Source organism: Tilletiaria anomala (assembly GCF_000711695.1).
Source record: "Tilletiaria anomala UBC 951 chromosome Unknown K437scaffold_130, whole genome shotgun sequence".
Classification (NCBI taxonomy): domain Eukaryota; kingdom Fungi; phylum Basidiomycota; class Exobasidiomycetes; order Georgefischeriales; family Tilletiariaceae; genus Tilletiaria; species Tilletiaria anomala.
This window is the reverse complement of record NW_013546892.1, coordinates 15,652-43,268: the sequence shown is the minus strand read 5'-3', so window position 1 is coordinate 43,268 and position 27,617 is coordinate 15,652. Positions and strand designations below refer to the sequence as shown.

The following is a 27,617-nucleotide window of genomic DNA, read 5'->3' as shown; positions in this document are numbered from 1 at the left end:
TGTGCCTGTGCCTGTGCCTGTGCCTGTGCCTGTGCCTGTGCTTGTACTTGTGCTTGTGCCTGCTGCTGCTGCTGTTGCTGTTGCTGTTGCTGTTGCATCAGCTTTTGCATTTGCAGCTGGCGCTGCATCAGCAACTGCTGTTGCTGCATGCGCGCTTGCTGCTGTTGCTGTTGCTGCTGTTGCTGTTGCTGTTGCTGCTGCTGTTGCTGTTGTTGCTGCTGTTCTAGCGTCAACCCTCCGGAGGAAGGCGACGCACCAGGCACACGGGCAGCGTCGGCGACGGACCGGCTCTGCGCCTGGAAGCGCTGCTGCGTGGCATGAATGATGTCCGGCCCTAGTGAGCTGATCAGCGAGACGCGCGCGGCGGGCGAAAGGTTCTTGAGCTCGCTCTGCGGGAGGTTCGAGCGGCTCGCAGCGACGAGAAGCAAGTGCTGCTGCAGCTGCGGCGCCATCTGCGCGAGCCACGCAGGCGTCCCGCCAATGGCGCCAGGCTCGGACGCTCGCGCAGCAGCAGCGGCGGCAGCGGCGGCGGCCGCAGCAGCAGCACCACTCGCGGAGCCGATCCCCTGTGTAACGCTCGCCGCATTCTGCATGCTGAGCCTGCCAACCATCTGAGCCTGATTTGGCAGCTGCTGTTGCGATAGCGATGCACCGGCTTGGCCACCTTGCGGCTCGCTGCTCCTCAAATGGCCAGCATGCCCATTCGCAACGAGCCAGGGCGACGAAGCATTACCAGCACTGCCGCCCATGACGACATTTGGGAACCGCTGGCTATCGTTCGCGCTCCGCACCGCGACGATGCCGTGTTCCGCGTGCCCTGCGGCGGTCTCCTTCTCATGCCGACGCATAGCCTCGTTGTATCGCTGCATCGTCTTGGCCTCCATGTAACGCTGGTACGTCAGCGCATTCGTGCTGCCTCGCCCCGAGCGTGAAGCGAAGACGTCCCAGAAGATCGACCAGTATCTACAGTGCGTATTGGCCAGTTGGGGGTAATCAGTACGGCGAGTGCAAGTTGCACAAAAGGCCATGCTCGTGACTGCGGGACTCACTCGAAGAGTAGCCCCTGTGGCGTCTGCAATGGCACTTCCGGCGTTTCCGGAAGTCCTGCCTCATCTACGAGCGCTTTCGCTGCCTTCTTCAAGCCTCTCCGCGAGAGATAGTCCCAGACGTAAATATCCATCCTGCAGGAAGAAGACGCACAAAAGTGATGATGTTGTCAAATTCCGTCAACATGGAATTTTCAAGCAATTGAAAGCATTGCGGAGTACTCACTTGGTTGCTTCTTCGCCCCACGCGTTGCTACCCTCTGGCGATATCAGCTGCGAGCCTTGAGCTTGCTGCGGCGGACCTGGCCGCTCTGCTACCTCTTGCTGCTGCTCCTGGTCAGCGGCTGTCGCCACCGCAGCCGATGCTGCGCTCTGGGGAGAAGGCGGCGACGTCCTGCCAGTATGCTCCTCTTTCCCTTTGCGCCCCAGGGACGCCACGGCTGCTGCAGAGTGGCCGGTAGCGCTGGTGTTGGATGTGGAAGAAGTAGATATGTTGGTGTTGGATCGTTGCCGTTTGGCGCCTCGCTCGCCCCCCCCTCCGCTGGCAGCGGACGCAGGTACGGTGGGCTCAGCATTCTCACTTGCTCCATGGCCGGCTGCAGTGGCATTTGCGCCACCCGCCTCTCCCACAGCGGCAGTGGGATCTCGGACGCCAACAATCTCCGGACTGTCACTGATGTCGGCATCAGCCGCTGCCGCCTCGGCTTTATTTTCTATCCGCGATCTCTTTGTCCCCGCGGAAGCCTGTGAACCTGTCGATGCAGGTGCAGCTGACGAGGAAGGTGCAGCGTCGCCGTGATCGGCGGATCTTTTGCGGCCTCGCGCACCGCGCACCGCGTCGGAGGATGTCTCGGACGCCGCTCCGTTCGCCTCGGTATCTGGAGCCGCCTTGGAATCAGTATCCAGACCGCTGCCGTTGGTGCTGCTAGCGGCACCAGCGAGGCCATTGACGGCTCCGTCGACGGCCTTGGCGGTTGCCGAAGCATTCGTGACTGCCGGATACGGCTGGACAAGCGGGTACGTCGATGCGGCCGCTGCAGCCTGCATCGTGCTCGACATGTCGGATGACAAGCTTTCGCCACCTCGATCGCTGTCGCTGCTTGGTTTGGATGCAGCAACGAGCGGGGGGGAACTGGATGCGTCCGGTAAAGAAGACAACGAGGATGACGAGTGTCCGTTGTTGCTGGCGACTCCAGATGCTTGAGCAGACGCTTTGTGGACAAAGGTGTCTGTTGTGCTACTATGCATTGAGGGTTTGGTGTATGTGCCGTTCATCTTGGTGGATGGTGCAGCATCTTGGCCACCTGCGGCAAGATGGTTGTTCGGGGTCCCATCGTTGCCTAACCCAGCGCCGTCCCCTGCGAATGATCCAAAGCCCTCGTTGAGCCAGCTGCTGGTCCAATCATCTAGCCCGTCCAAGCCGGACACGGCACCGCTTGCCGCATCCGTGCCGTGGAACGAGTCCATTACGTGCCTCCTACTGCTGCTATCCTGGTCACAGTTGTAGCAGGCGCATCAAAGTTTGACGCGCGACTACCCTGCTCGAGTGAACAGATCTTCGCGTAGCTTAGTGCTCTGGCGACAGCAGAGGTGAGAGTGTGATCGCACCCCTGTGTTGCGTTCGCCGCTGCGGTCGCATGCACTGACTCCTTGCGCCAACCCTTTACCAGACGATCCAAGGGCAACAGCGCCACGAGAACAGCTGGAATGGCGGTGAGTCGGCGTGGTCTTTTGACTCCAGCGGCTGCCGCAGACGTTTTGCTTGTCAGACGCCACCGAACTGGAAACAAGGATGGCCGCGAGGGCAGGGCAGGGTAGGCCTAGCTGGCGGGCGGGCGTCTCGTGTCGTGTCGTTGTTCGTTGTCCGGAACGCGCCTCTGGGTATGGATGGGCTCGCACGCACAAACAAACCAGAGGGAGAAGGGTGAGGGTGCAGGCGTTCTACTCTCTCGGTAGGCGCAGGAGGCACTGGCTGACACAAACCAAGGGAGAGCTGCACAAAGACCCGCTCACTACATGTGATGCGAGGATGGAGAAGCCAGGATGATGACTATAGTAACATGGCATTGTGGTAGGACGATGGAGCACAGGCTCCTCCCATCCCGCACGTATCTGTATCTTGGCCAACGCACTCGCTCACTCGGCCACACCCACACACCATATACATATATATCCATACTCTCTTCTCTCACTCTTCTCGCCCTTCCTCTTTCTGCGTCAGTGTTGGTGCTCGGGGGCGAGAAGAGCGCCGCCAAAAAGCAAACCCAGCAATGCGGTTGTTCTTTTGCCTTTTCTCGGCCGAGACACGCACTTCCCACAACACTCTGGCTGTCCACAAAGACAAGTCCAATCAAGGGGACGGCATCAAGAGAGGAACGTGGGACTGCTCACAAGGCCACAGGACCACGAGGCAAAGAAGAAATCCCAGTATGGTGTATGGTATGATACAGTCTCACTCGCAAAGGAAAAGAAAGTGTGACAGGGGATGGGGGGCGGTGCGAGAGGTGTGCCGCGTGCATTCATCCTTCGTTGGCCGCGCGCTCCGTGAAATGGGCGCAGCACAAGGCGACGCACACGATGCGCCGACGGGCGCAGAGGTTTTATGGGGCGGCTGCCTTAGAACAGGTCCTCGAGCGTTAGTCTGCCGTGAAGAAAGAATACGGACAGGGCGGCGGCCCAGTGGTCAGCAATCGCCTTGGTCGACCGCAAAGCAACACGCCAAGACTGGGACTCACTGCTTAGCGATCTGTGGCATGTCGAGCAGACGAGCGAGAGAAGGATTAGGCTCTTCCTCTTAGAATGTAACGATGCAAGACTCACGTCAGTGTTCGCGACCATAGCTTGGAACTCTTCAAAGTCGAGCTTGCCGTCGCTGCGACCGAGGGGGGTTACAGTAATGAGTTCAGTATACATGTGTGTACCTTGCGCACGCAACTACTGCACGCTAGGTCAACATGACGACACACCCGTTCTGGTCTGCTTCCATGATGGTCTTGTCGACAATCTGCTGCAGTTGCTGGTCTTTGAGGTTGTTCCCCACCATCATCTTGAGCACCAAGAACAACTCTCCGTTGGAGATATACCCGTCTCGGTCCATGTCGTATACCTTGAAGGCAACTAGGAAGAGTACGGTCGTTTGCATGCAAGCAGAAGCTTCAGTCTTCCTTCTCTTTCACTCGCGATGAATGTCCGAGCTATCTCAGGCTCACATCTTAGCTTCTCGTCCCTGCTTCCATTGTTACTAAATGCGCTCAGGCCCGCGACAAATTCGGTGAAATCGACCGTCCCGCCACCGCTGTGAGGGTAAAGTCGAATGAGTATGGTCAGGAGAGAAGAGAGCATGCGTATACTAACGCCATTTACCGGTAGACTTACTCTTCGTCAAAGATCGCGATCAATCGATGCGCGAGCGGGTTGTTCGCTATCGCCGGAATGGAGAGGAACTCATCCTTTTCGATCGATCCAGAGCCATTAGTGTCAAGCTTCATGAACCGCTTCTTCAGACGCTTGATCTCGGCCGCAGAAACTTGAGCAAACCGAGTAAAAGAGCTCTAGTCAGCTCCAGCGGTCGGGCCAGGGGAGCATTCGTCATGCAGTCTCCGAGACTGCACGCGCACATCAGCTCCCGCCACTGCAAATATCGCAAGCACTCACAGTTGGAGCTCTGCTCCATATCCCGGAGGATCTCCGATTGTGCTTGTCCCATCGTGACGGCTCTCGAATGTATATATAGAGAGAGAATGCGAGATGTAGGAAGCGGTTGCTTGCTGCTCTTGGGCCTTTCTAAATGAGGGGCGGGGATTCGTCGTCTTGGCCACGCGCGGGTCCGTGTAAAGAAAGCTGTGGCTCTCTTTTATTCAGTTCGCTTGCTGGCCTGCTAGCCCCTCGCCTCAGGAGCCCGTTTGCCAGCACGTGTATGTATCTGCTTACGGAAGGAGGTGTCAAGTTGTCACGGCTGTGTTGTTGTATAGGAAGTCTGAAGACCTTTTGAAACAATACATATATACAGCTATAGGCGTATAATTGCTGCACCGCTCGCGCGCCCACGCGTGAGTCGTCATCATCAGACACCGAAAAAGGTTGCGTGTACGCCATTCAATCGCCAGAATCAACCACTGCATATACGCTTTACCGCACACACAAGGCATATCACACTCAAGAGTGACCAAGGGAACATCGCACGGACAGGGTGCTCATTGTGAATCAGAGTCTATTGGCTTGGCTCTTCCATTCTTCTCTAGCTCGCGATCCTGGTTTTTATCGCAAGAATGAACGTCGTCGACGTGCACAGACTCAAGGAGGGTGAGGTGGACCTCGGTGTAAGTCGCCTTCCCTAAAAGCGTTGGATGCCATCGGCCACGGGTCTTCTTACTGACTAGTGGCTACCTGCGATGACACATGTGCCTGTTGCCATATGTCTCTTGGACGCTTGCAGACATCTATCATGGCTGTCGCATTCGAAGGAGGCGTCGTCATTGGCGCGGACTCGCGGACAACGATGGGATCCTATATTGTGCGTCTCCTCACACTGTTCTTGATGATGCGCTTGCGAGGCTGTCAGCTACACGCTCAAACATACCACATATTTCCCTCACAGGCCAACAGAGTAACAGACAAACTGACGCACATATCCGACCGGATATACTGCTGCCGCTCCGGCTCGGCAGCCGACACGCAAGCCGTCGCGGATATCGTGACGTACTACATGGCCATGTTCGGCGTGGAGCACGGCCAGCCGGCCGTGCACACGGCCGCACACCTGTTCCAGGACATGATCTACCAGAACAAGGACCGCCTCAGTGCCGGCATCATCGTCGCAGGCTGGGACAAGAAGAACGGCGGCAGCGTCTGGAATGTACCCCTCGGCGGCGGCCTCTTCCAGCAACCCTGGGCGATTGGTGGCTCGGGCAGTGCATACATTTACGGATACTGCGACTCGACATGGACGCCAGGAATGAATCGCGAGCAGACGATTGAGTTTGTCAAAAATGGTAGGTTGCTTAGTAGGCGCCCGTTGCAGCAGCGGGCTTCCAGACTGATGATTGTTGCGCACTCTCCGTCACTGACCCTCCGCAGCCCTAAGCTTGGCCATGAGCAGAGACGGCTCATCAGGTGGCACGATCAGGATGGCTGCCATCTCAGAAGAGGGTGTTGAGCGATTCTTTGTTCCAGGGGTGAGCCTTTTGCAAGGTTCAGGACTCGATGGTGTTGAAATGATTGCTGACGTGGCTTCGCCTTCATGATCTATAGGACCAGCTACCAGTGCTCAGTGCCAAACTCGTGTAGAACATTGTACAACTATGGGTATAAGAACCACTCGACTCCAACCTGACTGCGCAGGTATGCGGCATTGGCATTCTGTGCTATGATACAAGAAAGGGTGACTCTGAACCCAACAGACAACGGCGCACGCAGCGGCCAACGAGCTATGTTGCTGGTCGAAGCGCGCGTAGCCTCTCAGCGAGCTTGTTGTCCTCCTTTGGTTCCGGGGCCTTCTCGGCTTGCTGCAGCTCTGCGACTTTACCCTCCAATGCCGCTTCGCCGAGCTGGTGGTTGAGCTCGATGCCGTTCTCATCCGCTACCTGCTGCAGTAGGAGGTCAACCTGGTCCTGTGGCGTGACTGATGCGGTTGTTGCTCCCATAGTGCCTTCCATATACGAAGTCTGTACATCCATGTCTTCGAATTGTGTTTCGAATTTGTCCATGACCAAGGAGATCTATGTATAGAGGTGGCACACAAGCGTCAGTACTTGGATCGATCGAGTCCGCAGCAGCATCGATTCTCAGACCTACACGCTCGAGGTTCATGCTCTCCATCGCCCTATCCATCCCTTTGACGACCGAAGCCATACTGCCGGTGACCTGCCGCATTGTCACGGCTGTCTCGACGCGACTGGCGACGGCATCTATTCGGCTGCTTAATCGAAGCAAATTCAGCCCTTCGCTCTTCTTCCGAATCGCGTTCGATGCGTAGATCCGTGCGCCTTCCGTGTTGCCTTGCGCGAGGGCCTGAATGCGGAAAGTATGCGGTAAGTGCATGCAAAACGGAAGTGAGAATGGACTTCCCGTTCCCTCACTTTCTTTAGCTTGGCCTTCTCCAATCCTTCGTCTTTGTTCGCCTTCTTAGCCTGTCGCTGCAGCGACTTGGCAGTGAACTGTGCGCAGAAAAGGCGTCAGAACAAAGGCGTACGGCGTAGCACAACTTTGATCGGAGTGTGTTCAAAGCTTCCTCACTTTGAGTTGAAATAGCGACTCTGCAAGTGCAGGTCGGGAGCTCGTCCGTCAGCGCTCCACGGCAGCGCTCGCCTGGACCTGGACAACTGCGACTCACTCTCTAGACCACTCATCTTGCCTCGCTCTGCGCTCTGCCGGCCAATCGTGCATGCCTATGTGCGGCAGTACACTGTAAGTGTATGGATATGTAGGCAGCGGTATTCAACCAAATGATAGCCATCGTCACGATGCTCATCGGAGGCGCAGCCAACCGATCACAGGGAGACGAGAGGGTGGCGCGTCGACTAGATGCAAACACTCGATATCGCGAGCGTGCGACACTCGTCCAGTCACAAGCCCAACTCAACACAATCAACACTCTGGCCTGGGTTGGACGACTGACGTAACCATCGCTGTATAGACAAGCTCTTCCACACCAGGGCCAACCAGCTGCTGCAGCGACTGTGTCTGCACTTTGGTAAGAGCAGGAGACGATGAACGAGTGTCTGTTCCCTTGCTTCCGAGGTCCCCTCGACGCGCAGGCGCCTGCCTGGCCATCTGTGGACTCTCTTCCCAACGGCCAACGGTCCTTTCGCAGTAAAGGGCAGTCACCAATCACCAGAGTTCAGAGATGCCTTTCGTTTGACAGCCCTTTAATCTGCAAACCCTTTAAAAGCATGTTGCCCTCAATAGCTTTACCTTGTCACTGTGTCGCTTCCCGCGTCACCCCGCAAACGCACCTGCCACCGGACCTGCATTCAGTGACGCCAGTCTCACCATAAGCCGTGGGTTGAGCATCCTGGCTCCTCTCTTTACAAATCTGGCGCACAGGACTCTTCATCAAGCCAGAGTGAGCTGGGTATACTGAAGCTCGCTGCTTCTCTGCGGTCACCCAAACCATTCACCACCCTGACGCGACGCAGAAAGACAATCAACACCAAGATATGGAAGGATGCCTCGAGGTCCTCTTAATCAGCAAGGAGAAGTGCCTCGCCAGGGCTGTCCTCAAGAAGGGCTCGAAGAGTGGCGCAGGGCTGGCAACTGCTCGGAGTCCAAAGAAAGTGACAAAGACAATGCCGTCTCCAAAGCGGCACGCCAGCTCAGCCAAGATGCAGAGGAAGCTTTGAATGCAAGTCAGCACCCAAGAGTGCAGCAGCACCAGCAAGACGTACAGGTTCCAGCGCTAACGTGGCAGCAGAAGCTCCTACAGGCATCCGGCTCATCCAAGGGCAGGGCAAAGTTTCGCAGCTCGCCGATGCGATCAAGAAAGGACGGCATGCTATCACGGCCAGCGGCACAGCCAGCCTGGTACATCTCAACATCGTCTGCACCGAGAGCGCACAGTCGAGAAAGTAGTAGCTCTCCAGCGCCCAACCTTACCTGGCAGCAGAAGCAGCTGCTCAGACGAAGCCCGGACGAGATGTGCGGTCACTGCCCCGAAGATCGGCATAGCTCGCGGCAGCAGAAGCAGCATCCTAAAAGTTGCACGCGCACGACCCAAGATGTATACGTCGTGCCGCACTTGCCGTACAAGTATCCATCCGGCGCCCTTTCTGTCGCACCCTTCCGCCTCGGCTTCATAGAGAAAGCCGCGTCATACGAACCTGGGCCTCAAGCGCACCGTACCAAGCGCATGTCCCCTCAAGACGCTGATCAAGCTTGCCAAGTAGAATCGTATGCAGCGCCTAAATGCTTCGATGCTCCGCTGGCGCAGGCTTTACCCCAACCCTCTTTCAATCGCCACTGAGCGCTAATGCACGTCGACGATGGTACACCCTTCTCCACTCTATCCTTTGCAGCCATTTATTCTCAGAACCGGTAATGTACGTTTAAAAGCATCGTTGTTCCTCCGCATTCACGAGTAGAACCAAGTCAAAGGTGCGACAATCGATTTGCCATAGTGCTACAATTATTGCTTTGATAACTGCTATACAATGTGATGTTATTCCATAGCAATGCGAAATACTCATGCAAAGGGAGGATATGCAAAAATAGGAGACGCAAGTGGACGGTATGGTTACCGTGCACAGGATGGCGAGGCCATGACAAGGCATGCTCTATTGCTTCTCAAGGTCCACTTTCTGCTGTCGTTGCGGCTGTTTCAACGTGTCTGCAATCGTGCCGCTGGTAGCTACGGCAGCCAGGGCCTTCCTGCGCTGTTCTTTCGCCGCGCGGCGCTGCTCCTTCTCGCGTTGATGGCGCATGAACTCCTCCGCCTCCTCCTCCTCTTTTGCGAGCTGCTTCGCCACGCGGCTGACAGCGCGCAGGCGGCTGCCATACTTGAGCAGCGCAAAGGGGACGATGCCGAGCGCCAAGCCGATGCTCGCGATGATTGTCGTCGCAATCGGAGGCGCTTGACGCTCGTACATGATCACGCCGAACAGCGGGAAGAAGCCCGCAAAGACGTTGCGCAGCCAGCTCTGCGCGGCGAGCGCGCTGCTCGCGTAGCGCGCGTACACGTCGGAGAGGAAGCTGAAGACACCGACATAGACCTGCACAAATCGCCACGCATAGCAAGCAAGATGTTAGCGGGAGAAGAATGGACAGCATGGGGAAACACTTGCCGGCGACTCACAAAGTATACACCGGTGTTGAATATGACAAAGCCGATGATGCCGACAGAAGGGTGCACCCCAGCACGCGTTCCCCACGCATACATGAAGAGGCCAGCTGGAAAGACCAAGCCGCCGATGCACGGGTAGTACAGCCTCGCCTCGGGCGGGGCCTTGCCGCCGTTCTTTGCGGCCGCTTTGGCGTAGAGTCGGTCCTGATGGAAGTTGAGTGCCCAGCCGAGGATGCTGCCGGGTGCGATACCGAGAAGCACGAGGGAGGACTGGGCGTTGGTGAAGCCGTATGCCTCGCGGAAGGCGACGGGGACAGATGTTAGGGAAAGGAAGACGGTTCCCCATGCAACGGCGACCCATAGGGAGAAAACCAGGCACACCGGCTCGGTCAGGAGGTATACGAATGGGCGCGAGAGTGACGTGCGCGCCATCGTCATGAAGCTGCCCCGCTCGTCATCGGCGCGGCAGCGGTAGGTCATGTAGCCGGGTCGACGCGAGGACTCTTCGTCTGCTTTCCCACTAGACTGCTCTTGCTGCTGGTACTGATGCATCGACTGTTTGGTGAGGCGTTTGGCGCGGCGTGAAAGGAGGTACGTGCCGCGTGTCTCGCGCATGAGCAGCAGCATGGCCAGGAAGACGACAGCGCCGAGGATACTCTGCCACCAGAAGACGAAGCGCCAGCCGAGGTGCGACGGGACAATGTATGCGCTGACTGTCGGTGAGAATGATTGTCCGACGCTGCAAAGAGGTAAAGCAGAATGTGAACAACATCAATGGTGTGTAAAGCGACATCCTTTCCTTGCTGCTGGGTGGGTACGTACTAAACGAGCAAGCAAAAGACAGACAACGGTAGCCCGCGCTTGACGGTCGGAAAGACGTCCGAGACGGATCCACCGACCATGGAGTTGCCAACGCTGGCGCAACAGCCTTGAAACCATCTGACGACAATGATAGCAACAATGTTGGGAGCGAGCGCCTGCGGGATGTAGAGCAACGCGTAGAGTACGGCGGCGATGAGGTAGATCACCTGGCGCCCGAGCGATTCGGAGAGCGGGGCGAGCACCATAGGCGTGAAGGCGATGCTGATAAAGTATGTCATGTTTCCAATCAAGAAAACCTCGTTGGAACAGCCGAACTCGGCCGTGATAGCCTCCTGCGTAGCCGAATACCCCGTCGCGTTGATAGCGGTGAGCATGGCAAAGGTGAAGCAGACGCTGCAGATGGCCCACTTGCGCGAGGTGGACCAGTTCAACGGGTTATCCGGGTCGCCCGGCCCCCAGTCGATGTACACCACGGACGGGTCACCGGTGGCGGTGAGTGTCAACTTGAGGTCGAGCGGAGCTGCTCCGGCTGGGATGGATGGTGATGTTATTCTTGCGACCGATTGCGTGCGATCAGCCGTGGGCGGCGCTCCTGGAACTGGCAGCGAGATTTTCCGCGAGATGCCTGCCGTGGCGGCGTCGACGTTCTTCTGCAATGCTATCCGCGGATCTTGCGCCAGCTCGGCTCCGTCCTCGAGCTTCGTTTGTGCTACCGAGCTGCAATGCTTACTGCGCGACGCATCCTTGTGACGGTAGCTATTGTACGTAGACTCGGAGGCGGAGCAATCGGACACGGCATCTGCTAGTGAGCGATTTGCCGTCACGCTGCTGGTGCCAGCAGCGCCGAGATAGATAGGCGGTTCCAGCGGGCGCTGCTGGTCAGGGTTGCGTGCAGATGAAGAGGAACAAGAGGAGGAAGGCATGGTGGTAAGCTGTGTTGCGGCGACGCGGGGGTGAGCGTCGATGCAATGTTGATGGTCACTCGCACGCACACCCTGCACGAGCGTCCCGTAGCTTTTGTCATGAAGCCATATACGCAAGGAGAGTGCGTCCTCACAGATTTTCATACAGAGTGTGCTTTGTCGATGACTCCCTGCGTGTGATTCAAATAGACGACGACGGTGATGAGAGTTTGAGAAAATAAATTCCTAAACGCCGCATTGACTGCTGTAGTGCCAGAACACAAACCCCGACAAATACAAGACTTGGACTGGGCGTGGGGGAAAAAAGCTTGGTTCGAACACCTTCTACACCTTCCACGGTTCATCCGCGGCAAAATATATTGGGAGGGTTCATCCACGTTCTATGCACGAGGGAGAAAGAAAGTGAGGGCGGACTCGCTTTGTCGTGCGCACCAGAGGTGCTGATCAGTGATCAATACCCCCCCATTCTTCGGTATTGGATCCAGTGGAGTGCTCGTACTTGACATGGGCTCGGAGCTCGGACGCTTCGCTCCCTGCAACTGACTAACAGGCAGGCGCATCGCGCTAGAGCCCACGTCAAGTATGCACGCGTTATCCTCATGTCGCTCCTGCCTCTCCCGCTGCCGCACCCTTGCCTCGGCTCACCAGTCATCTCTCGTCCGCCTCAGCTCGATCGCCTCGACATCGCCGGTAGTGACAGCAGTCATACGAGATGCAAGCAGGCCAGTAGGGCCGCCGCTGCAGTCGCAACTGTTCACGTCGCTCAGCAGGCCTGACATGGCGCGTCCAGAGGTATGCCGTGCCCCCCTTACTTCTACGGTCACCGCTGCGAGCATCTCACAGACCCTCTCACGCCCTCTCTCTATCACTCTCTGCAGGCCTTCGTCTCTACTTCCACAGATCCATATTTCAACTTGTCCCTCGAAGACTTTCTCTTTCGCTCGCGCTCACGGCCGCCAAAAGCATCGCGTAGGAATGCAACTGCGAATGCAGATCCACCAGATCAACCTCCCGTCCTGCTCCTCTATCGCAATGACCCTTGTGTCGTCGTCGGCCGCAATCAGAATGCGTGGAAAGAGGTGGACGCACATACCATGTGCCAGCGCGGGATACCGCTAGTCAGAAGGAGAAGCGGAGGTGGGACCGTCTATCATGTGCGTTTCTTCCCCTTACCCTCCCTACCTTCGTCTGGCATCGCGAACCCTGAACAGCGACTCTGATCATGGGGTATGCCAGGACCTAGGAAATACGAACTACTCGATACACGTATCAAAAGTTGCCTTCGATCGCAGCACGAATGCGCACCTGATCGTTCGCGCTCTCAACCAACCTCCCATTGACCTCCTCGGCTCGCATGACGTCGAAGCGTCGCTGGCCCAAGCTGCTGGAAACAAAGAACGTATTGCCAGTTCTCGAGGGGTCTACGTCAACGAGCGCAACGATATTTGCGTTTCACTCATACCTAACGCGGAGGATGTAGCAGAAGTAGCAGCGGGCGAGGCATCTGCGGCGCGGTCCAAAGAGCACGAGCGCAAGGTATCCGGCTCGGCGTACAAGCTGACGGGCACGCGCGCCTACCACCATGGCACGATGCTCCTCTCTTCGGACCTCTCCTCGCTCGGCTCAGCGCTGCACAACGACCGCGGCGACGCGCTTCGCACCAAGGGGATCGGGAGCGTGCGCGCGCGTGTCGCCAACCTCACAGAGTCGTTCCCGCACGCTGCTGCCGCCGGCAGGTTGACGCACGCGCTATTCGTGCGCGCCGTCGTGCGCGAGTTCTTCAGGACGTACGGCGGGGAAACAGAACAGGCGGAAGCCAGCTTTGTCGGAGAGGAGATGCTGCAGCGCGAGCAACGTTTGCGCGAGGGGTACGAAGAGCTGATAAGCTGGGACTGGACTTACGGCCAAACACCCGAGTTCACGCACGAGCTATCTACCTCCCGCGCCGCACCGGCATGCATGGCCGGCGCAGACTCTGCAGATATCACCAGTACTGAGCCAGCGTCTTGGCAGCCAGACTGGCCCTGGAGCGACCGCTGGGGCGACTTCAAGCTGAGCATCTCGAGCCGGCACGGGCTGATCGTGGACGCGACGCTGTCGGACGTGCGTTTGGGTTCGTGCGTCCACGAAGCGGCGCTACGCTCGCTCGTGTACGCCTTACACGGACGCAGGTACGACGACTTCGCCACGCGCCCTCCTGGGCGGCTGACGGGTGCAAGTGCCGACGCAGATGCGGGCACATATCAGTCTGAGCTGTTCAGCGGCGCAGAGGGGGAGGAGGGGGAGTTCAAGAAGGGCCTGCTGCTGTGGCTCAAGCGCGTCCTCTAATATCCGATCGCAAGCCTAGAATCATGTATGCAATGTAGTGTGCGTAGCTTTCTGTTTTCTATCTTACATCTGCAAGCAGCCATATTACTTCTTAGCAATTTACATGTGACAGGCTCTATGCATCAGGCTCTATGCATCAGGCTTGCCGTACGCCTTGAAGGTGCGCTCAGACGCCTGGCGGATGGCCCAGGTGAGCGCGTACGTCTTGACCGCGTCCTCGTAGCTGGACAGGATGGGCGCGGCGCCGGGACCTTTCTCGATGATGTCGATGATGTTGCTCACCTCGGAGAAGAACGGGTCGTCGTTCTGGTAGCGTACCACCTCCTCATGGTCGTCGCCCGGCCGGCGGAAGTAGAGCACGGGGGCGTTGTACGGATCGACGAGGCGCAGCGAGTAGCCGTCCGCGTAGACATCCAGCTCGGTCTGATAGTTGAAGCCTTGGAGCGCGACGGCGTGCGTCAGGCTTCCGACAGCGCCCGACTCGTACTTCCACGTGGCGCATGTGACGCGTGGGATGCGCTGGTCCGGAGGGATTTTCGACTCGTCGATCGGCATCTTGGACAGCTGGCCTGCGGGCTCCGAGTGCTCGAGCGAGTGCGCCATGACGGTGGACAGGTCGACCTCACCTCCAAAGTAGCGCGACAGATCGCAGAAGTGGGTAGCCTGCTCGACGATTGGGCCGAGCGTCTGGTTCTTGTCCCACCAGTCGGGCTTGGCGGTATGCTCGTACGCCATCACGTAGCGTGCGTTGGTCGCCATCACCTTGAGGTTATTCTCCTCAAGGATCTGCTTCATCTTCTGGACGACCTTGAGGTAGCGCAGCATGTACCCGACCGAGACGACGTTCTTGCTCTCCTCGAGCCTCTTGGCAATGTTGAACGCCTGCTCGACTGGGCCCGTCGAGACCGGCTTTTCGATGAAGAAGGCGACATCGGGGAAGGCCCTGATCAGCTGCATCTCCAGGTTGCGCCCCTCCTCCTCCCGGCCACGATACGCGGGCGGGGAGCCGACCCAGATAGCGTGGGGCTTGAGGGCCTTCTGCTCCGGGGCAGCAAGGTACGCCTCAAAGGAAGGGTAGACGATTGTGTCCTTGTACGCGCTGAGCACGAACGAGTTGCGCTTGACGGTCAATGCCTGATCTGCGCGTGCGGCGCTCGGATCAATCAGAGCGGTCACCTTGAGCCGTGGACCAAGCTTGTGCTCCAGACGGAAGGAGTGGTTCCATGGGCCCTCATCTGAGCCAAAGTTGATGTTGCCGGCGCCGACGATGACCTGTGCCGACAGCGGAGCAAGGTCGATCAGGAAGCGTTGCAAATGCGGTTTCGCTTTTAGTATGGCAAGTAAAGTTCGCCTCCCTGCCCTGATGCATACTCACCACCCTGAAGTCCTCACCAGGCGCAGGGGGCGTCTGCTTGTCCATTGCCGTGGGGGCATGGGGGTCGAATTGCTCGGCGGCGGGCGCTGCAGTTTCGGCTGCTGCTAGCGCTGGTTTGGGGGCTGATCCGAAGTGTGTCTTGGTGCTTGTGAAAAGCCCTCGCGAAGGTTTGGAGACGAGGGCGGAGGTGGCTGGGCGAGCTGCAGCACCAACGGTGGTGGATCGTGCAGCGCGCGCGGCGCTGTTGGAGATGAGCGAGCGGATCATGTTGGGAGGTGTGCCGAAACAGATGCAGAAGCAGAACTAGGACTGTCCGGCACGTGCGAAGAGCGTGACAGCTGCGGCGTTTCTTCGCGACCTGGTTGCAACAAGAAGGAATGGTCGCGGCGAGGAGCAAATGCATCGGTCTATCGACAAGAGAATATGATGATTATAGTATATATGTGTTCCAGTGTCAGTTGGCTGTGTTTGCTGACTGCTTCTCTCAGTCTCACTGATGTAACTCTGCTGCGTTCCGCGCATGCGGCGCTAGCCAATGGGCACTGTGCCACTCTCCCATGGTCAAACCCCCGCCGCATTGCCAAAACCGTTACCCCAGGTGGAGTTGGCCCGTGCGTCAATGCAGCCTCGATTGGCTCCCGTTTAAAGTAGGGTTAAGACCCTTCCACGTTCGACGGGCAGTCTGGCTCACTGAGACTCTTGCAAAGGGTATTGGATGGACCAGGTTGGGGTCCTCTTGGGGGAATGTACACCATACATAAAGATGGCATCACAGAGACCTCGCGACGTCCAGCGACAGTGACAGTGAACCGAGCCGAGCCAGACTGGTCAGATCCAGATTCAGATCCAGCTAGCACTGCCATGTCGTCGACCGTCGACGTCGATCCGGCGCTGCTCAAGCAGCTCGAAGAGTTCCGCATGGCCAAGCGCTCCTCAGGCAGCGCCGCAATCATCATCAAGATCGACAAGCGCAAGCTGCTGATGAGCGTCGAGGAGTCATACGATGACACGACCCTCGAAGAGCTTGGAGATGGTCGGTCCTATCGGCGGCATTGCTCCTTGCGGTACTTGTGTGCGCGAGTCTGACCTGCATGTACCTTTGTTGGATATCGACTTGAATAAACGTTAACAGAGCTGCCAGAAGTAAGCACCGCGTCTGTATGAATTCCTTTCTGTACGAAATCGTTGAACGGTCTTCGTGCCTCTACCAGAACTCTCCGAGATTCATCGTGCTCTCTTATAAGCTCGAGCACAAAGATGGACGTGTATCCTTCGTGAGTCAGCACACATGGAAATGCCTTCGTTACCTTCCCATTGATTCTGACGCTCGCTCGACGCACCAGCCGCTTGTCCTCGTAAAGTGCGGCAATGAATTCTCATACCAGGTTCCGCTTTCCCGTCGCGTAGGCTCACCTCTCACTCCCTTACTCGCAACCCTTGTACAGTTGGCAGCCAACCACCTCCCCCGTGGACCTCTCCACGCTGTACGCTTCCGCGCTGAGCAACTTTGCGGTACAGGCAGACGTCGGCAAGGTAGTAGACGTGCGTGACGGCGTTGAGGGTTTCACGAAGGAGTTCCTCGACGAGAGGCTGGGTGCTGCATGACGCCACATCAACGCTCGTACAGACCGCACGCGGCAGACGAACCCGGGGCCATCTCCATTACGTGGAAAGATCAGGGAGTTTGGGGGCGTGCCCCTTGCTTGACTGCAGACTTCATCATAATGAAGCACGTCATGTCACACACGCAAAACTGTGTAGAGTACCCGCAAACGCAAGCACAAGAAAAAGCACGCAAGCACCCCCCGTCGAGACAACTATTGTAAGACTCTCACGTATGATCGCACGTGGCCTTACAAAAATGCCAGTAGCCATCCTGGATCAGCCTTGCAATCGGACGGCGTTCGCGCCGCTCGCCATCCACTTTGGCATTGGCTTGGCACCCGTTCTGCTTCCCGCGCCGGAAGAACGCCGGCCCCACTGGGCCGTTCCCTCGGCCGCTGCCTCGTCCGCGCCCATCCTCGCTTTCTTGCTCGGAGGAGGGCCCGCCGCCGCCGATGCTTTCTTCGCCTTAGCCTCCTTTGCCGCTGGCGCAATGTACTTGTCATGCAACTTCTGTCGCTCTTTGTCGAGGCGCTCGTTCTTCTTCTGGATCTTCTCCGTCCGCTGTGCCGTCTTGCCGCCGCCGCCGGCAGTGAGCTCGACGTTGATCTGCCGGCCGGCGAACGCGGTGTGATGGAAACTCAGCGCTTTCTGCAGCGCGGCGGTCGACGTGAACTCTACGAACGCACACCCCTTCGAAACGCCGCCCTGCGCCGCGTGCGAAGCCTTGCCCTTTGCGAGAGACTTTTGCTTTGACTTGGACAGATTCGCTAGCGCGTTCGGATCCGCTTTCGTCGTCAGCAGCCGCACCGTCGGCTTCTCGCCGCAGTGCGACGCGAAGTGGGCAGCAATCTCCTCGCTTTTGGTCTTGTACGACATGTTGCCTGTACAGAGAGAGATTATGAGCCGAGCAACAAACCGCATCAGGCGTGTCAGCGTCACAACTGCAAGATAGGTTGTAGCGGTTTCAACTGACCAACAAAGACGATGTATTTCCTCACAGCATCCTCCTTCCCCTTTTCAGATGTTGCTTTCTTTCCATCGCCTTGCGCTTCCAAGGCAGATCTCCGCTTCACCTCTTCGACCGCCTCGGCCTCTCCATCGTCGCCAAAAGTCGTCCGCTTGGCCGTCAACGCCTTTTTATCCGTCGCATCCTCCTCTGTCCGCTTGCGCTTCTTTGACTGCTTCTCGCCTGTGACTGCCGATTTGGATGCGGATATAGCATCTATCGCCTGTAATGTTTCCTCTGAGGCCTCGTTGTTGCCTTTTTTGCTCTTCTTTGGTTTCTTGGCCTTTTCTGCCTCCTGCACCTCATCGGCGACAGCAGCGTCCTCTTTCTCGGCGGAGGCCGGCGCGCTCTTCTCCTTCCGCTTGCCCTTCTTGATAGAGCTGACTACGCTCTCTTCTTCTCGCTCTCCATCTTCGCCGACTCCTTGACCGTGTACCGGCTGACCATTGTCATCGAGCAGGTCGTTCTCTGGCAGATCGCTCACGGCTGTTGCCGAGCCTTTGCTGCCTCGCTTACCGCCGCTTTTCTGCGCCTTGAATTGCGCGGCCTTCTTCTCCTTCTTCGAAACTTTGGCGTCCGAGCCCATGATTTTTCTTCGGTATCAGCGTCAATGGGGCGGGCCTGTTACGGGTACCGTTTTGAGTCCTCGTCTCGTCGCGCTTGCTCGATGAGGAAAAGGAGGGAAATGCAGATAGTTGGCTGCAGTTCATGACGAGAGCAGCGGACAGCTGCAAAATATTGAAAACGTCAACGCTTCGTTCCGCCCCTCCACTCGTCCTCTTCCTCTCATCTTTGTCCTCCCTCGTATGCTTCCCGAGCGCTGCCATGACCGATCAATTTCTAATGGACACACAGCTTCTTGTACTACCATCACGCTCAACGTGCCTACTGTCAGCCGTCGCCTTACATAGCTAAGGTCAAGGGATCATTCAGGCAAGATGTCGGCAGCAGGACTCAGTGAAGCGGACCAGAAAGAGCTCCAGTCCTTCCTGGACACGGAGCAAGCCAAGGCCCGCGTGCAGAACAGCGTCCACAGTGAGTGGCAGCGCCATTTCTTACGCGTGGAAAGTTCGACTTTGCTGACTTCGTCCTCCCATATTGTGATAATCAAGACTTTACAGAGGTGAGAAACTAGCTCATTTCGCCTGTCGTCGCGCTTGCGTGACGTTGAAAAGACGGGCATTAAAGTCATGAAAGCATTCGTAAACGCTGACAACTGCCCTCGCTCTTGATACTCATGCAGCTATGTTGGGACAAGTGCATTACATCATCAATCGGGGCGCGCTTCGGACGCGGAGAAGAGGCCTGCCTGAGCAACTGCGTAGAGCGGTGCGTGTTTGGCTTCGTATTCAACTGAATGGCGAAGAGCCTCGATGGCTAACACTTCCGTTCCCTATCTCTCTACGCTATCTATCATCAATCAAAGATTCCTTGACTCTTCTCTATACATTGTGAGAGCGAATCCGCACCCTACGTCTTCATTGAGGCTGTATCAGAGGGCTGACCAGATCTTGTGCGTCTGATCGTTGACAGGTCAAGCAATTGGAGCAACAGCGCCACGCGCAATGATCGCACTCCATACCTGCGATCATCTTTTTCCCCTACCTCTTTCACCTTTTGCCACCGCAAAACGTCAAGACTGCCCCTTGCGACGCACCCGCCTCTTCGCCACCGCAAGTCCACCTGTGTAGCATATTGCACCACTCTGATCATCGCACCTCGTCCGACAGCTGCGAGTAGCACAATATGTCGATTGACAGGGATTGCTGATTGCGCAACTGAGGGTGTGCGCACCTGCACCTGTTCCACGTCACCGTTGCATTGAGCCGTGCAGATTTCGGCAAATCAGGATGCAAGAGGGCTCTGAGTCATAACCCATACCGTGCTCATCCGTATCGATCCAAGTGCGAATGCGTGGCCGGGTGAGCAACTAAGGCTCGCCCTCTGTCCGCGCCGGCTTATCATGATGAAGTGACCGCGTAGCTCGTCCGTTCTATGCGTTACAAAACTGTCGATTTGCAGCTGGCTCTACCAGACGGCGACACGACACATCTGGGACATATCGCTGAGGGCAAACCCAGATCCGTCTGAAGCCATTAGAAGCGACCAGTCCCTGGCCATCGTCATCATCCCCATCCGTCGATTTGCAAAGCTCGGCGCTTCTGTACCGCTTCTGTCCGCCGGAATGGCTTTGGACGCGGTGCGGCCGACTTGGGATCGCGTCGACGTACCCCCTTTCCTTGCGCACAAACCTGCCGGAGCTGGTCGTGCTTTGCTTTGTTCTCAATGCAGAGCGAAAGTCCGCTGATCTGGTCTCTGTTGCGTGTATTACCTTTGACTCTGGCCCGCGGTGTTTCACAGCCAGAGCTTGTCTCTCCTTCAAGGGGTGGAGCAGCTAGCAAAGGGACTCGGAATCTTGGCCAGTTGGGCAGGCCCATGCTAGGGCATCAAAGGCGACTATTATGTATGTGCCTGCATATGTCAACAACCGAAAGCGCTTCATAAATGCTGTGGCTAGCCGGCCAAAAGCCAAAGGGCCATTGAGCGAGAGGAATATGCAACCTTGCGAGCCTGCCCGTGTGCCTAACCTGCCCAGGACGAGATTCCTGTTCGCAGTGGCGGAATGGCATGTGTGTGACTGTGTTTGTGGTGCCGCGGCCCATCTCGCTTGTCTCCCTGCCCGTGACTATAAGTGCGGGTTAGGCCGCCACTTACTTCTGCCGACTGGGGAAAGGGGGGAGGGTTATTCTGAGGTTTGCCCAAGCGTGGTGAACTGCAAGCAGACGCATTACGTAGTATACATGGGGTTATCGATAAGAAAGCGTGCCTTTCCATCGACTCACTCGACCACACGCGGCTTGGATTATATCTCTCCTCCTTTCTCTGTCCCTCTCCTTTCCTTCTTCCCATCACCTCTACCACCACCCCCCTCTGTCCCACCAGATCTCCTACTTTTGGTCACTAAAGCAGCCGCAGCCGACCCTTACCCTCAGAGAAACACACATCCATCATGTCTGTCGCACCCACCTTTGGCGTCACCACGCTGCCCACCGTCGCCAATGAGCCCATGGTGCGTCGTCGGGCCGCTGGCGTGCTGTCCTCTTTACTGCAGACTGACCAGTGCTGACCTCCACCACATTGCATCGCATCCAATGGTGCAGCGCAACTATGAACCAGGCTCGGCGGACCGTGCAAAGCTCAAGGTCGCTATGGACGAGATGGCTGCCGCGATGCCCTTCCGGGTGCCCTGCATCGTCAACGGGCGCCAGGTCACAACGGGCAGGATCAACAAACAGATCAACCCGGCGGACCACTCGGGAAAACCCCTCTGCGAGTACCACGAGGCCGACGCGGCGCTGGTCCAGGAGGCCATCGAGGGCGCACTCAAGGCAAAGCAGGGATGGGCCAACTTGCCCTGGAACGAGCGCGCTGCTGTCTTCATGAAGGCAGCCGACCTCATCGCGACCAAGTACCGCTACAAGATCCTCGCTGCTACCGCGCTTGGACAGGCCAAGAACTGCTGGCAAGGGTGCGTATGCCCCTCTTGCGGACCATCTAGTTACATCGGCTCACCTTGCATCTCCCCTTCCCCCTATTCTCTCTTTTAGAGAAATCGACGCCGCCGCAGAAACGTGTGACTTTTTGCGATTTGGCTGCACCTACGTTCAGCAGCTGTATGCCATCCAACCCACCGCGCATGCACCCACCACCTGGAACAGGATGGAGTACAGGCCGCTCGAAGGGTTCGTTCTCGCCATCTCGCCTTTTAACTTTGTGAGCTGCGGAGGGCCATCGTAGCGCCTTGGAACGTACTAATGCTGGACTGGATGTTTCGCAATAATGTGCAGACCGCCATCGGTGCCAACTTGACATTTGTGCCTGCAGTCGTCGGCAACGTGACTGTGTGGAAGCCGAGTCCGATGGCCGTGTACAGCAACTACCTCATCTATCAGATCTTCAAGGAGGCCGGCCTTCCCGACGGCATCATCCAGTTCCTGCCAGGCCCAGCCGAGCCGATCGTCGGTGCGGCGCTGGCCCACCGCGATTTTGCCGGTTTGCACTTTACCGGTTCCACGTTCGTCTTCCGCACGCTGTGGAAGCAGATCGCACAAAACGTTGACAAGTACAGGAGCTATCCGCGCATTGTCGGCGAGACGGGCGGGAAGAACTTCCACCTAGTGCTCAAGGACGCCGACGTGGATAATGCTGTGCACCAGTCGATCCGTGGCGCGTTTGAGTACCAGGGCCAGAAGTGCAGCGCGCTGTCGCGTCTGTACGTGCCCAAATCGATGTGGGAGAACTCGTTCAAGGCCAAGCTGCTCGCCGAGATCGCCAAGATCACGCTCGGTCCTACGTCCGAGTTTGAGCACTTTATGGGCCCCGTCATCGCGCGCCACTCGTACGACAAAATCATGAGCCTCGTCGACGCAGCGCGCAAAGAGGGCGGCGACATCCTCTGCGGCGGCACCGGCGACGACTCGGTCGGCTTCTTCATCCAGCCGACGGTCATCGAGACCAAGGAGCCGCGCAGCGTCACGATGGTCAACGAGATCTTCGGCCCCGTCCTGACGGTATACGCCTACCCGGACGACGAGCCGCTCGAGTCGGTCTGCGAAACGATCGACACCACCACCGAGTACGCGCTGACGGGCAGCGTCTTTGGCACCGACCGCGAGGCGATCAGCCAGGCGTCGAACTTGCTCAGGAACAGCTCCGGCATGTGGTACACCAACTCCAAGTGGTCAGTCTCTATTTGTTTCGTCTCTTTTTTGACATATTGTAATTGTTGGCGCTGATTCTCTTCCCTTTCGGACTCTGCTCATACAGCACTGGCGCCGTCGTAGGGCAGCAACCCTTCGGAGTGAGTGTTTCTTGTTCAGTATCAATGTGGAAGCTGCACCATGGTTCCCTGACTGATCGCCCCAATTCCTTCCTTTCTTTTCAGGGCGCGCGTGGAAGTGGAACAAATGACAAAGCGGGCAGCATGTCCATCTTCTACCGCTTCATCAGCGCACGCACCATAAAGGAGGAGTTCCTTCCCCTCGGTCACTACAGCTACCCACACATGGGATAAGCGCCCATGGGCTCAGCCCGATTTCCGAGCTGGCTTTCTTGATGAAAGAAAAGGAACCCCAGCCAAGTTTTCTCGTTTCCTCCCAATCACCACATAGGTCTTGTTTCGCATGCCAGGAACCGCAGTGCAGTGCCGTTTACACCCTCTCATTCCATGTATCACTAATGGGCGCGAGCGAAGCCGCTCTTAACACAGCTTCCATCAACATTACATCCTTGCATCCAGGGCCGAGTCCCATATTTTGACCGGCAAAGTGTCTGGGATGGGCTGGGAGCATGTTGGATCGATCTCTGAACGCTTGGAAAATGGCGCGGTGAACGTACACACCTCAGTCGTCTGCTATTGGCGCTTCCTCATCGAGGTAGCGGATGAGCCGGACCTTGAGCTCAGTCGTGTCGTCCCCGCGCAGGACATCTGATGTGAAAAAGCATTCCGTCTGCACTTGCACCTGCATGTGTCAAACGGCAAAGCGGCGTTCGTTCATCAGTAAGCCTGCCTCCTGTAACGGGAGCGGAGTGAAGAGGAACGGGGCTGCGCTGCGCTACGCACCATCTCGAGTGCGCCTCGAAGGACACCAGCCAATACGTTCGAGTACCACAACCCTCCTTCCCTTGCTTCCGGTGGCAGCTCGACAAATTCCGCTAAAGGATTCTCATCAAAGGTCAAGGTGAATTCCTGCGCCGGCGCTGATGGAGCTGCCGTCGCGCCGTCTGTCCCAGCTACTGAGCCTCCGCCGGCTACCCCTGCTGGCGCTGCTGCTGTTGACGATGGTTCTGCCGGTTTTGATGACGATGATGAATACGAGATGGATGGTACAATGTTCAGGAACGTCTTGAATCCCACTTTGGCGACCACCTCGCCCGTCTCGCGAAAGTCGTTACACCTCCCAAGGTTGGATCGTGCGAGGAAGTCTTCAATCAACCGCGTGCCGATGTTGTAACCCCTACAAATCAAATCGTGCAAGAGGGATGCCATCTAGAAGGTCAGACCAGGTTGCAAGGAAATACAAGTGAACACCACCAAGCCTTACATCTTCTCAAGTTGCTTGTTGACCTCGGCAAAGTCTTCATAATCCTTGATCAGCTGCACCACAAGCGATCCATAAGTCAACGTGAAGAGCTCCGCGTTCTGGGTATTATGCGACCCGCAAGACGTTCAGAAGAGTAGCGACCATCCGCGTCAGCTTTTACCACATTGGGGACTCGATGGACGACAGCGCGGCATGGTCAATGGTCACGGTCTCCACTCACCACTTTCTCCGTCTTGTTCTTCCAGACATCCTCGCCTGCGGCTTTCCACTGCTTGCTCGACATGTTCGCGGTGACAGGGCTACTGCTTCCCTTTTACAATGACAACGGCGCTTCTCTTTGCCGCTTCCTTGGCCGAGTGACGAACCGAATGGTGACCTTTGCCCAAAAATGATACCCGGAAAGAGATGTATCAACGTCGATTGCGTTTAAAATGTCGTGGCTCGTGGCGCTCCCCCCCCACATTATTGCGGCACCTTGCTCGTATTGATTGACCATAGGTCTTATAGTGATGAGCCAATGCTTACGATACAGCATACATCGTCCACGAAACTTAACTGTGCTGGTGTCACGGCAGGTCACTGTGTTTATGCTCCGTACCAACTGGTAGCACACAAGCTAGGTCGACGAGAGACGAAGCATCGCATCTACCATCACGAATTCAGCGAGACGTGGTTTTTCGCCGGCATCAATTCCTCATTGCCGCAAAGTTCCTCTGTCCCGGGTGGGTCGCATAGAAGTCGCTTGCGCTTGACGCCATCTGTCCAAAAATGGTTGCCCCAAGTGGGACGTATGATGCCCTCACCTTTCCTGTCGCCTTGCCCAAATCGGTAGTAATGGCAATGCTGCCGGACTGGCTTCAAAACGCCTTCCTCCCGATCCCAGAGCAAGTGTATGACTCTCTGTGCCTGGAGCGCAAGACTTCCGACGGTGAAGATACGCACATCATCGTCCTGCAACTTGGGTATCAGCACGGCACTGGCGTAGGGCCCTCGATCATACATATGAGCTTCCACGAGGCCAAGATCGACATTCCGTATCTCAAGCATTGGCACCGCAAGCACATTGAGTCAGATGCGATCCCTTTTGTATACAAGCAGGTCATGTGAGGTTGCTCGGTGCACATCAACGCTCGATTTTTTTTGAACCTTTGCTTGTGTTTCGCCAGCATCTTCTCGTCACGCTTGCTCCAGATTAGCGGTCTGGTGATCCCGGGTTCACGGTCGTTGCTTGGAGCGTTCGGGCCCGACCAGACACCATCTTCCTACGGTCATGATCCGAGCTCAATGGAATACAACATCAAAGATCTTCTTGAGGCTGAGTTCACAAGAGAGGACCAGACGCAAGATGCGGATTCGAGATGGCCTGAAGTCAAGCGATTGATCGAGATGCCTTGGTTCGGCGGCAAGACGGGGAAAGCTGCTGTGGAGGTGAGTATCGAGTAAAGGCTTTAGGCACATACGTGTTGACCCGAGTTCTCACGGTCTCTCTGCACAGTTTCACTTCCAATGGGACAGCGAAGATGCCTTGCCTGTGAAAGCATACCATGTTGAAACGACACTTACGCCAAAGTTCCTTGGTATCGATAGCGAGGCAAACCAATCTATTCAGGTATCGACGACAGCTTGGAGATTCAAGGCTCCGTTTTCCGGTGTCGAACAAGGCGCGGATGGGTATTGAGTGCCAAAAGTGAAGCTCGTTCCGCAATTAGTGTATTTATAAACATTCCCTCTATGAAACATGCTTAGCATGTGCTGCGATTAGCACCTTCTCACCCTCAAGCTTGTGTGACGCTCGCACGACAGTCTATTGTGACACGCTGATCACCAAAGTTCTATTCGTCGAAGGCGTGCAATTCGCTAAGTGTGCGGCCGTGTGTGCAGTGCCTTGACCCCAGCGAGCTCCCTGAGATATATGCCGTTTAAATTGCGTGGATTCAAGGTTATCCGCGTGCCACCGTGCGATGAAACCTCAACGATGAGAAAGAGATGTATGGAAATCAACTTTCTTTCTCACATGAAGGCAATTGTGGATGCCTACCTCATGTAAGGTGTGGGCGAACCGTTGCCGAAATGAATGAGCGGTAGCGGGTGCGAGAGAGGAGTCTGGTATGTGGTCCATACCATTACAATCTGCTCTTACTGGCCAGCTTCTCTTCCTGAATCGCCTGCGACGCTCGCATGACTGCTTGTTGCGACGACGTAAGCACTAATTCGCCCTGCCGATCAAATATTCTGGCCTCGTTGAATGTGCGGCCATGTGCACCATGGAGCGCCCTGAGCTCCCTGAGGTGCCATTGCGCCGCGTCAAAGCTGTCGGTGTGCCAGCGCGCGACAAAGTCGAGCGAGGAGCAGGCCGAGACGTGCGGGAACCAATACCCTTCTGAGTGGGTCAGCGGCAAGAAGGCCATGGAATTGTCGAGGTAGAAGACGGTTAGCGCCGCGGTGAGCGCGCGCAACGTGAGATTTTCTGATGGGTCAGCTTGCTCGACGAGCCGCGGCAGGTTGCTGGTCGCCTTGAACCAATCCGACGAGAGCTTCTCCGCTAGCTCTCGGCCGTCTTGCGAGGTTGCAGATTTGTACTGGATTCCCGCGAGCTTCTGTGCGATTGGAGTATCCGGTACGGTGCGCATGTCAGCGTACCGTGCCATGGGGGAGAAATTCCGTTCATGTTCTGACAGTTCGCGTTCGGTAACATTGCCCTCATCGGCAAGCTGCTTGAGCGACACATCTGGCGATGGAAGGGTCTCTGGTGGGGGGGCATTCGGATGTTCCGGCTTAACACTGAAACGAAGGAGCGTCTGAACCGAGTCGGCCTCTTGAGGCGCGACAAAGTCGCATGTCGCTGAGAGTGTCGGTCGCCATCGACCATTGGTCTGCTGCTGCTTTATGAGTAGGAAACGCGTGCAGAATGTCCGTGTATCTCTCAGCGAGCGCACGTACAGCCGCACAGCCTGGCTGAACGCCGTAGGGCCAAGATACTGTGCACTCATCGAGTAGATCGCATAGTCCTTGCCTTCAAGAGACTGGAAAGCTGCCGTGACGGCGAGTGCCAATGCACAGCCGCCATATGCAATCTTGCTCGGGTTGCCCATCAGCTCCAGCGCCTGGGTCACCGATTCGAAGACCCATTCATCGCTTCCAGCCCCCCCGCACGGAGAGGCAATGCGCTTGAGCCGCGTGAGCTTGTAGATGTCGAGCGCATCAGCTGCAGGGGCGGAAGAGGAAGCCATGACGTCGCTTGAATTCGCTTTAACTCTAAGAATTTCGTTAGAGGTGCCGCGAGCAGGACTGATCGACACTATACGAAAAAGCTCATGGGTGTCGATAAATCGACCGAGTCTCCAGCAGGTGAACAGGCTTGGACAAGGGCCGCTCTTGTACTCAGATTAAATACTGCCTCGAAGCACACCAAATGATGTGGTGTGAATAGTCTGGTTGCTCCGGTGGGCTGGCGCCGGGCTAGATGCGAGCAAGGCAAGGACAGTATCGGTGTGCTTGACTCCGGCTACGACTAGAGGCCGCCTTCCGAAGCAGCCAAAAGCTCCGGTGATTGGTGACTATATGTCTTAAGACCGAGGTCCTGTTCATGTTTGACAGAATGACTGGGTTCCCCGGCCAAAATCCATAGGAGA

The 27,617-nt window shown here is 56.8% G+C and overlaps 15 protein-coding genes across 15 annotated transcripts; 7 read left to right on the top strand and 8 right to left on the bottom strand.

Annotated features, from left to right (window-relative positions):
- Positions 1-47: 47 nt before the first annotated feature.
- On the bottom strand, positions 48-3,113 carry K437DRAFT_264976 (uncharacterized protein; the record flags this gene model as incomplete). Its single annotated transcript, XM_013385050.1, has 6 exons — positions 48-963; positions 1,050-1,181; positions 1,273-1,790; positions 1,881-2,537; positions 2,950-3,018; positions 3,060-3,113. Coding segments are annotated over 6 exons (2,346 nt in total), but the record flags the coding sequence as incomplete, so codon positions are not given.
- Positions 3,114-3,449: 336 nt separating this feature from the next.
- On the bottom strand, positions 3,450-5,002 carry K437DRAFT_259661 (putative CNB1-calcineurin B, regulatory subunit). Its single transcript, XM_013385049.1, has 7 exons — positions 4,701-5,002; positions 4,422-4,572; positions 4,256-4,341; positions 4,013-4,163; positions 3,867-3,918; positions 3,782-3,792; positions 3,450-3,687 (listed from the first exon to the last, which is right to left on the bottom strand). The coding sequence occupies exons 1-7, from the start codon at positions 4,750-4,752 to the stop codon at positions 3,663-3,665; spliced, it is 528 nt and encodes a 175-aa protein (XP_013240503.1). The 5' UTR covers positions 4,753-5,002; the 3' UTR covers positions 3,450-3,662.
- Positions 5,003-5,281: 279 nt separating this feature from the next.
- On the top strand, positions 5,282-6,725 carry K437DRAFT_259660 (putative PRE3-20S proteasome subunit). Its single transcript, XM_013385048.1, has 5 exons — positions 5,282-5,365; positions 5,482-5,559; positions 5,644-6,037; positions 6,123-6,220; positions 6,297-6,725. The coding sequence occupies exons 1-5, from the start codon at positions 5,315-5,317 to the stop codon at positions 6,330-6,332; spliced, it is 657 nt and encodes a 218-aa protein (XP_013240502.1). The 5' UTR covers positions 5,282-5,314; the 3' UTR covers positions 6,333-6,725.
- Positions 6,383-7,692, bottom strand: K437DRAFT_259658 (uncharacterized protein). Its single transcript, XM_013385047.1, has 5 exons — positions 7,378-7,692; positions 7,281-7,300; positions 7,124-7,201; positions 6,840-7,055; positions 6,383-6,763 (listed from the first exon to the last, which is right to left on the bottom strand). The coding sequence occupies exons 1-5, from the start codon at positions 7,391-7,393 to the stop codon at positions 6,473-6,475; spliced, it is 621 nt and encodes a 206-aa protein (XP_013240501.1). The 5' UTR covers positions 7,394-7,692; the 3' UTR covers positions 6,383-6,472.
- Positions 7,693-8,014: 322 nt separating this feature from the next.
- K437DRAFT_35448 (uncharacterized protein) lies at positions 8,015-9,161 on the top strand. The gene has a single exon (XM_013385033.1). It carries the CDS (start codon positions 8,212-8,214, stop codon positions 9,004-9,006), a length of 795 nt encoding a protein of 264 aa, XP_013240487.1. The 5' UTR covers positions 8,015-8,211; the 3' UTR covers positions 9,007-9,161.
- On the bottom strand, positions 9,162-11,694 carry K437DRAFT_259657 (MFS general substrate transporter). The gene is made up of 3 exons (XM_013385046.1): positions 10,645-11,694; positions 9,835-10,561; positions 9,162-9,751 (listed from the first exon to the last, which is right to left on the bottom strand). The coding sequence occupies exons 1-3, from the start codon at positions 11,565-11,567 to the stop codon at positions 9,317-9,319; spliced, it is 2,085 nt and encodes a 694-aa protein (XP_013240500.1). The 5' UTR covers positions 11,568-11,694; the 3' UTR covers positions 9,162-9,316.
- A 365-nt stretch (positions 11,695-12,059) lies between these two features.
- On the top strand, positions 12,060-13,976 carry K437DRAFT_276465 (uncharacterized protein). The gene is made up of 3 exons (XM_013385045.1): positions 12,060-12,359; positions 12,446-12,721; positions 12,804-13,976. Exons 1-3 carry the CDS (start codon positions 12,150-12,152, stop codon positions 13,893-13,895), a joined length of 1,578 nt encoding a protein of 525 aa, XP_013240499.1. The 5' UTR covers positions 12,060-12,149; the 3' UTR covers positions 13,896-13,976.
- A 48-nt stretch (positions 13,977-14,024) lies between these two features.
- Positions 14,025-15,537, bottom strand: K437DRAFT_228972 (uncharacterized protein; the record flags this gene model as incomplete). The annotated part of the gene is made up of 2 exons (XM_013385044.1): positions 14,025-15,167; positions 15,271-15,537. 2 exons carry the CDS (start codon positions 15,535-15,537, stop codon positions 14,025-14,027), a joined length of 1,410 nt encoding a protein of 469 aa, XP_013240498.1.
- A 505-nt stretch (positions 15,538-16,042) lies between these two features.
- On the top strand, positions 16,043-17,099 carry K437DRAFT_259654 (glia maturation factor beta). The gene is made up of 5 exons (XM_013385043.1): positions 16,043-16,303; positions 16,403-16,413; positions 16,482-16,544; positions 16,614-16,630; positions 16,716-17,099. Exons 1-5 carry the CDS (start codon positions 16,132-16,134, stop codon positions 16,873-16,875), a joined length of 423 nt encoding a protein of 140 aa, XP_013240497.1. The 5' UTR covers positions 16,043-16,131; the 3' UTR covers positions 16,876-17,099.
- A 10-nt stretch (positions 17,100-17,109) lies between these two features.
- K437DRAFT_296491 (uncharacterized protein) lies at positions 17,110-18,541 on the bottom strand. Its single transcript, XM_013385042.1, has 2 exons — positions 17,849-18,541; positions 17,110-17,756 (listed from the first exon to the last, which is right to left on the bottom strand). The coding sequence occupies exons 1-2, from the start codon at positions 18,465-18,467 to the stop codon at positions 17,152-17,154; spliced, it is 1,224 nt and encodes a 407-aa protein (XP_013240496.1). The 5' UTR covers positions 18,468-18,541; the 3' UTR covers positions 17,110-17,151.
- Positions 18,542-18,819: 278 nt separating this feature from the next.
- Positions 18,820-19,450, top strand: K437DRAFT_270759 (putative TIM8-translocase of the mitochondrial inner membrane; the record flags this gene model as incomplete). Its single annotated transcript, XM_013385041.1, has 5 exons — positions 18,820-18,916; positions 18,994-19,004; positions 19,125-19,210; positions 19,308-19,332; positions 19,415-19,450. The coding sequence occupies 5 exons, from the start codon at positions 18,820-18,822 to the stop codon at positions 19,448-19,450; spliced, it is 255 nt and encodes an 84-aa protein (XP_013240495.1).
- A 1,167-nt stretch (positions 19,451-20,617) lies between these two features.
- On the top strand, positions 20,618-23,181 carry K437DRAFT_259651 (putative delta-1-pyrroline-5-carboxylate dehydrogenase). Its single transcript, XM_013385040.1, has 6 exons — positions 20,618-20,951; positions 21,043-21,410; positions 21,490-21,655; positions 21,730-22,622; positions 22,709-22,742; positions 22,827-23,181. The coding sequence occupies exons 1-6, from the start codon at positions 20,892-20,894 to the stop codon at positions 22,953-22,955; spliced, it is 1,650 nt and encodes a 549-aa protein (XP_013240494.1). The 5' UTR covers positions 20,618-20,891; the 3' UTR covers positions 22,956-23,181.
- Positions 23,099-24,361, bottom strand: K437DRAFT_259650 (TRAPP I complex). Its single transcript, XM_013385039.1, has 4 exons — positions 24,206-24,361; positions 23,986-24,083; positions 23,505-23,898; positions 23,099-23,403 (listed from the first exon to the last, which is right to left on the bottom strand). The coding sequence occupies exons 1-4, from the start codon at positions 24,266-24,268 to the stop codon at positions 23,284-23,286; spliced, it is 675 nt and encodes a 224-aa protein (XP_013240493.1). The 5' UTR covers positions 24,269-24,361; the 3' UTR covers positions 23,099-23,283.
- Positions 24,362-24,467: 106 nt separating this feature from the next.
- K437DRAFT_259649 (uncharacterized protein) lies at positions 24,468-25,754 on the top strand. Its single transcript, XM_013385038.1, has 3 exons — positions 24,468-25,088; positions 25,152-25,413; positions 25,481-25,754. The coding sequence occupies exons 1-3, from the start codon at positions 24,754-24,756 to the stop codon at positions 25,661-25,663; spliced, it is 780 nt and encodes a 259-aa protein (XP_013240492.1). The 5' UTR covers positions 24,468-24,753; the 3' UTR covers positions 25,664-25,754.
- Positions 25,709-27,578, bottom strand: K437DRAFT_259646 (uncharacterized protein). The gene has a single exon (XM_013385037.1). The coding sequence runs from the start codon at positions 27,213-27,215 to the stop codon at positions 26,109-26,111; it is 1,107 nt and encodes a 368-aa protein (XP_013240491.1). The 5' UTR covers positions 27,216-27,578; the 3' UTR covers positions 25,709-26,108.
- Between the last annotated feature and the right edge of the window lie 39 nt (positions 27,579-27,617).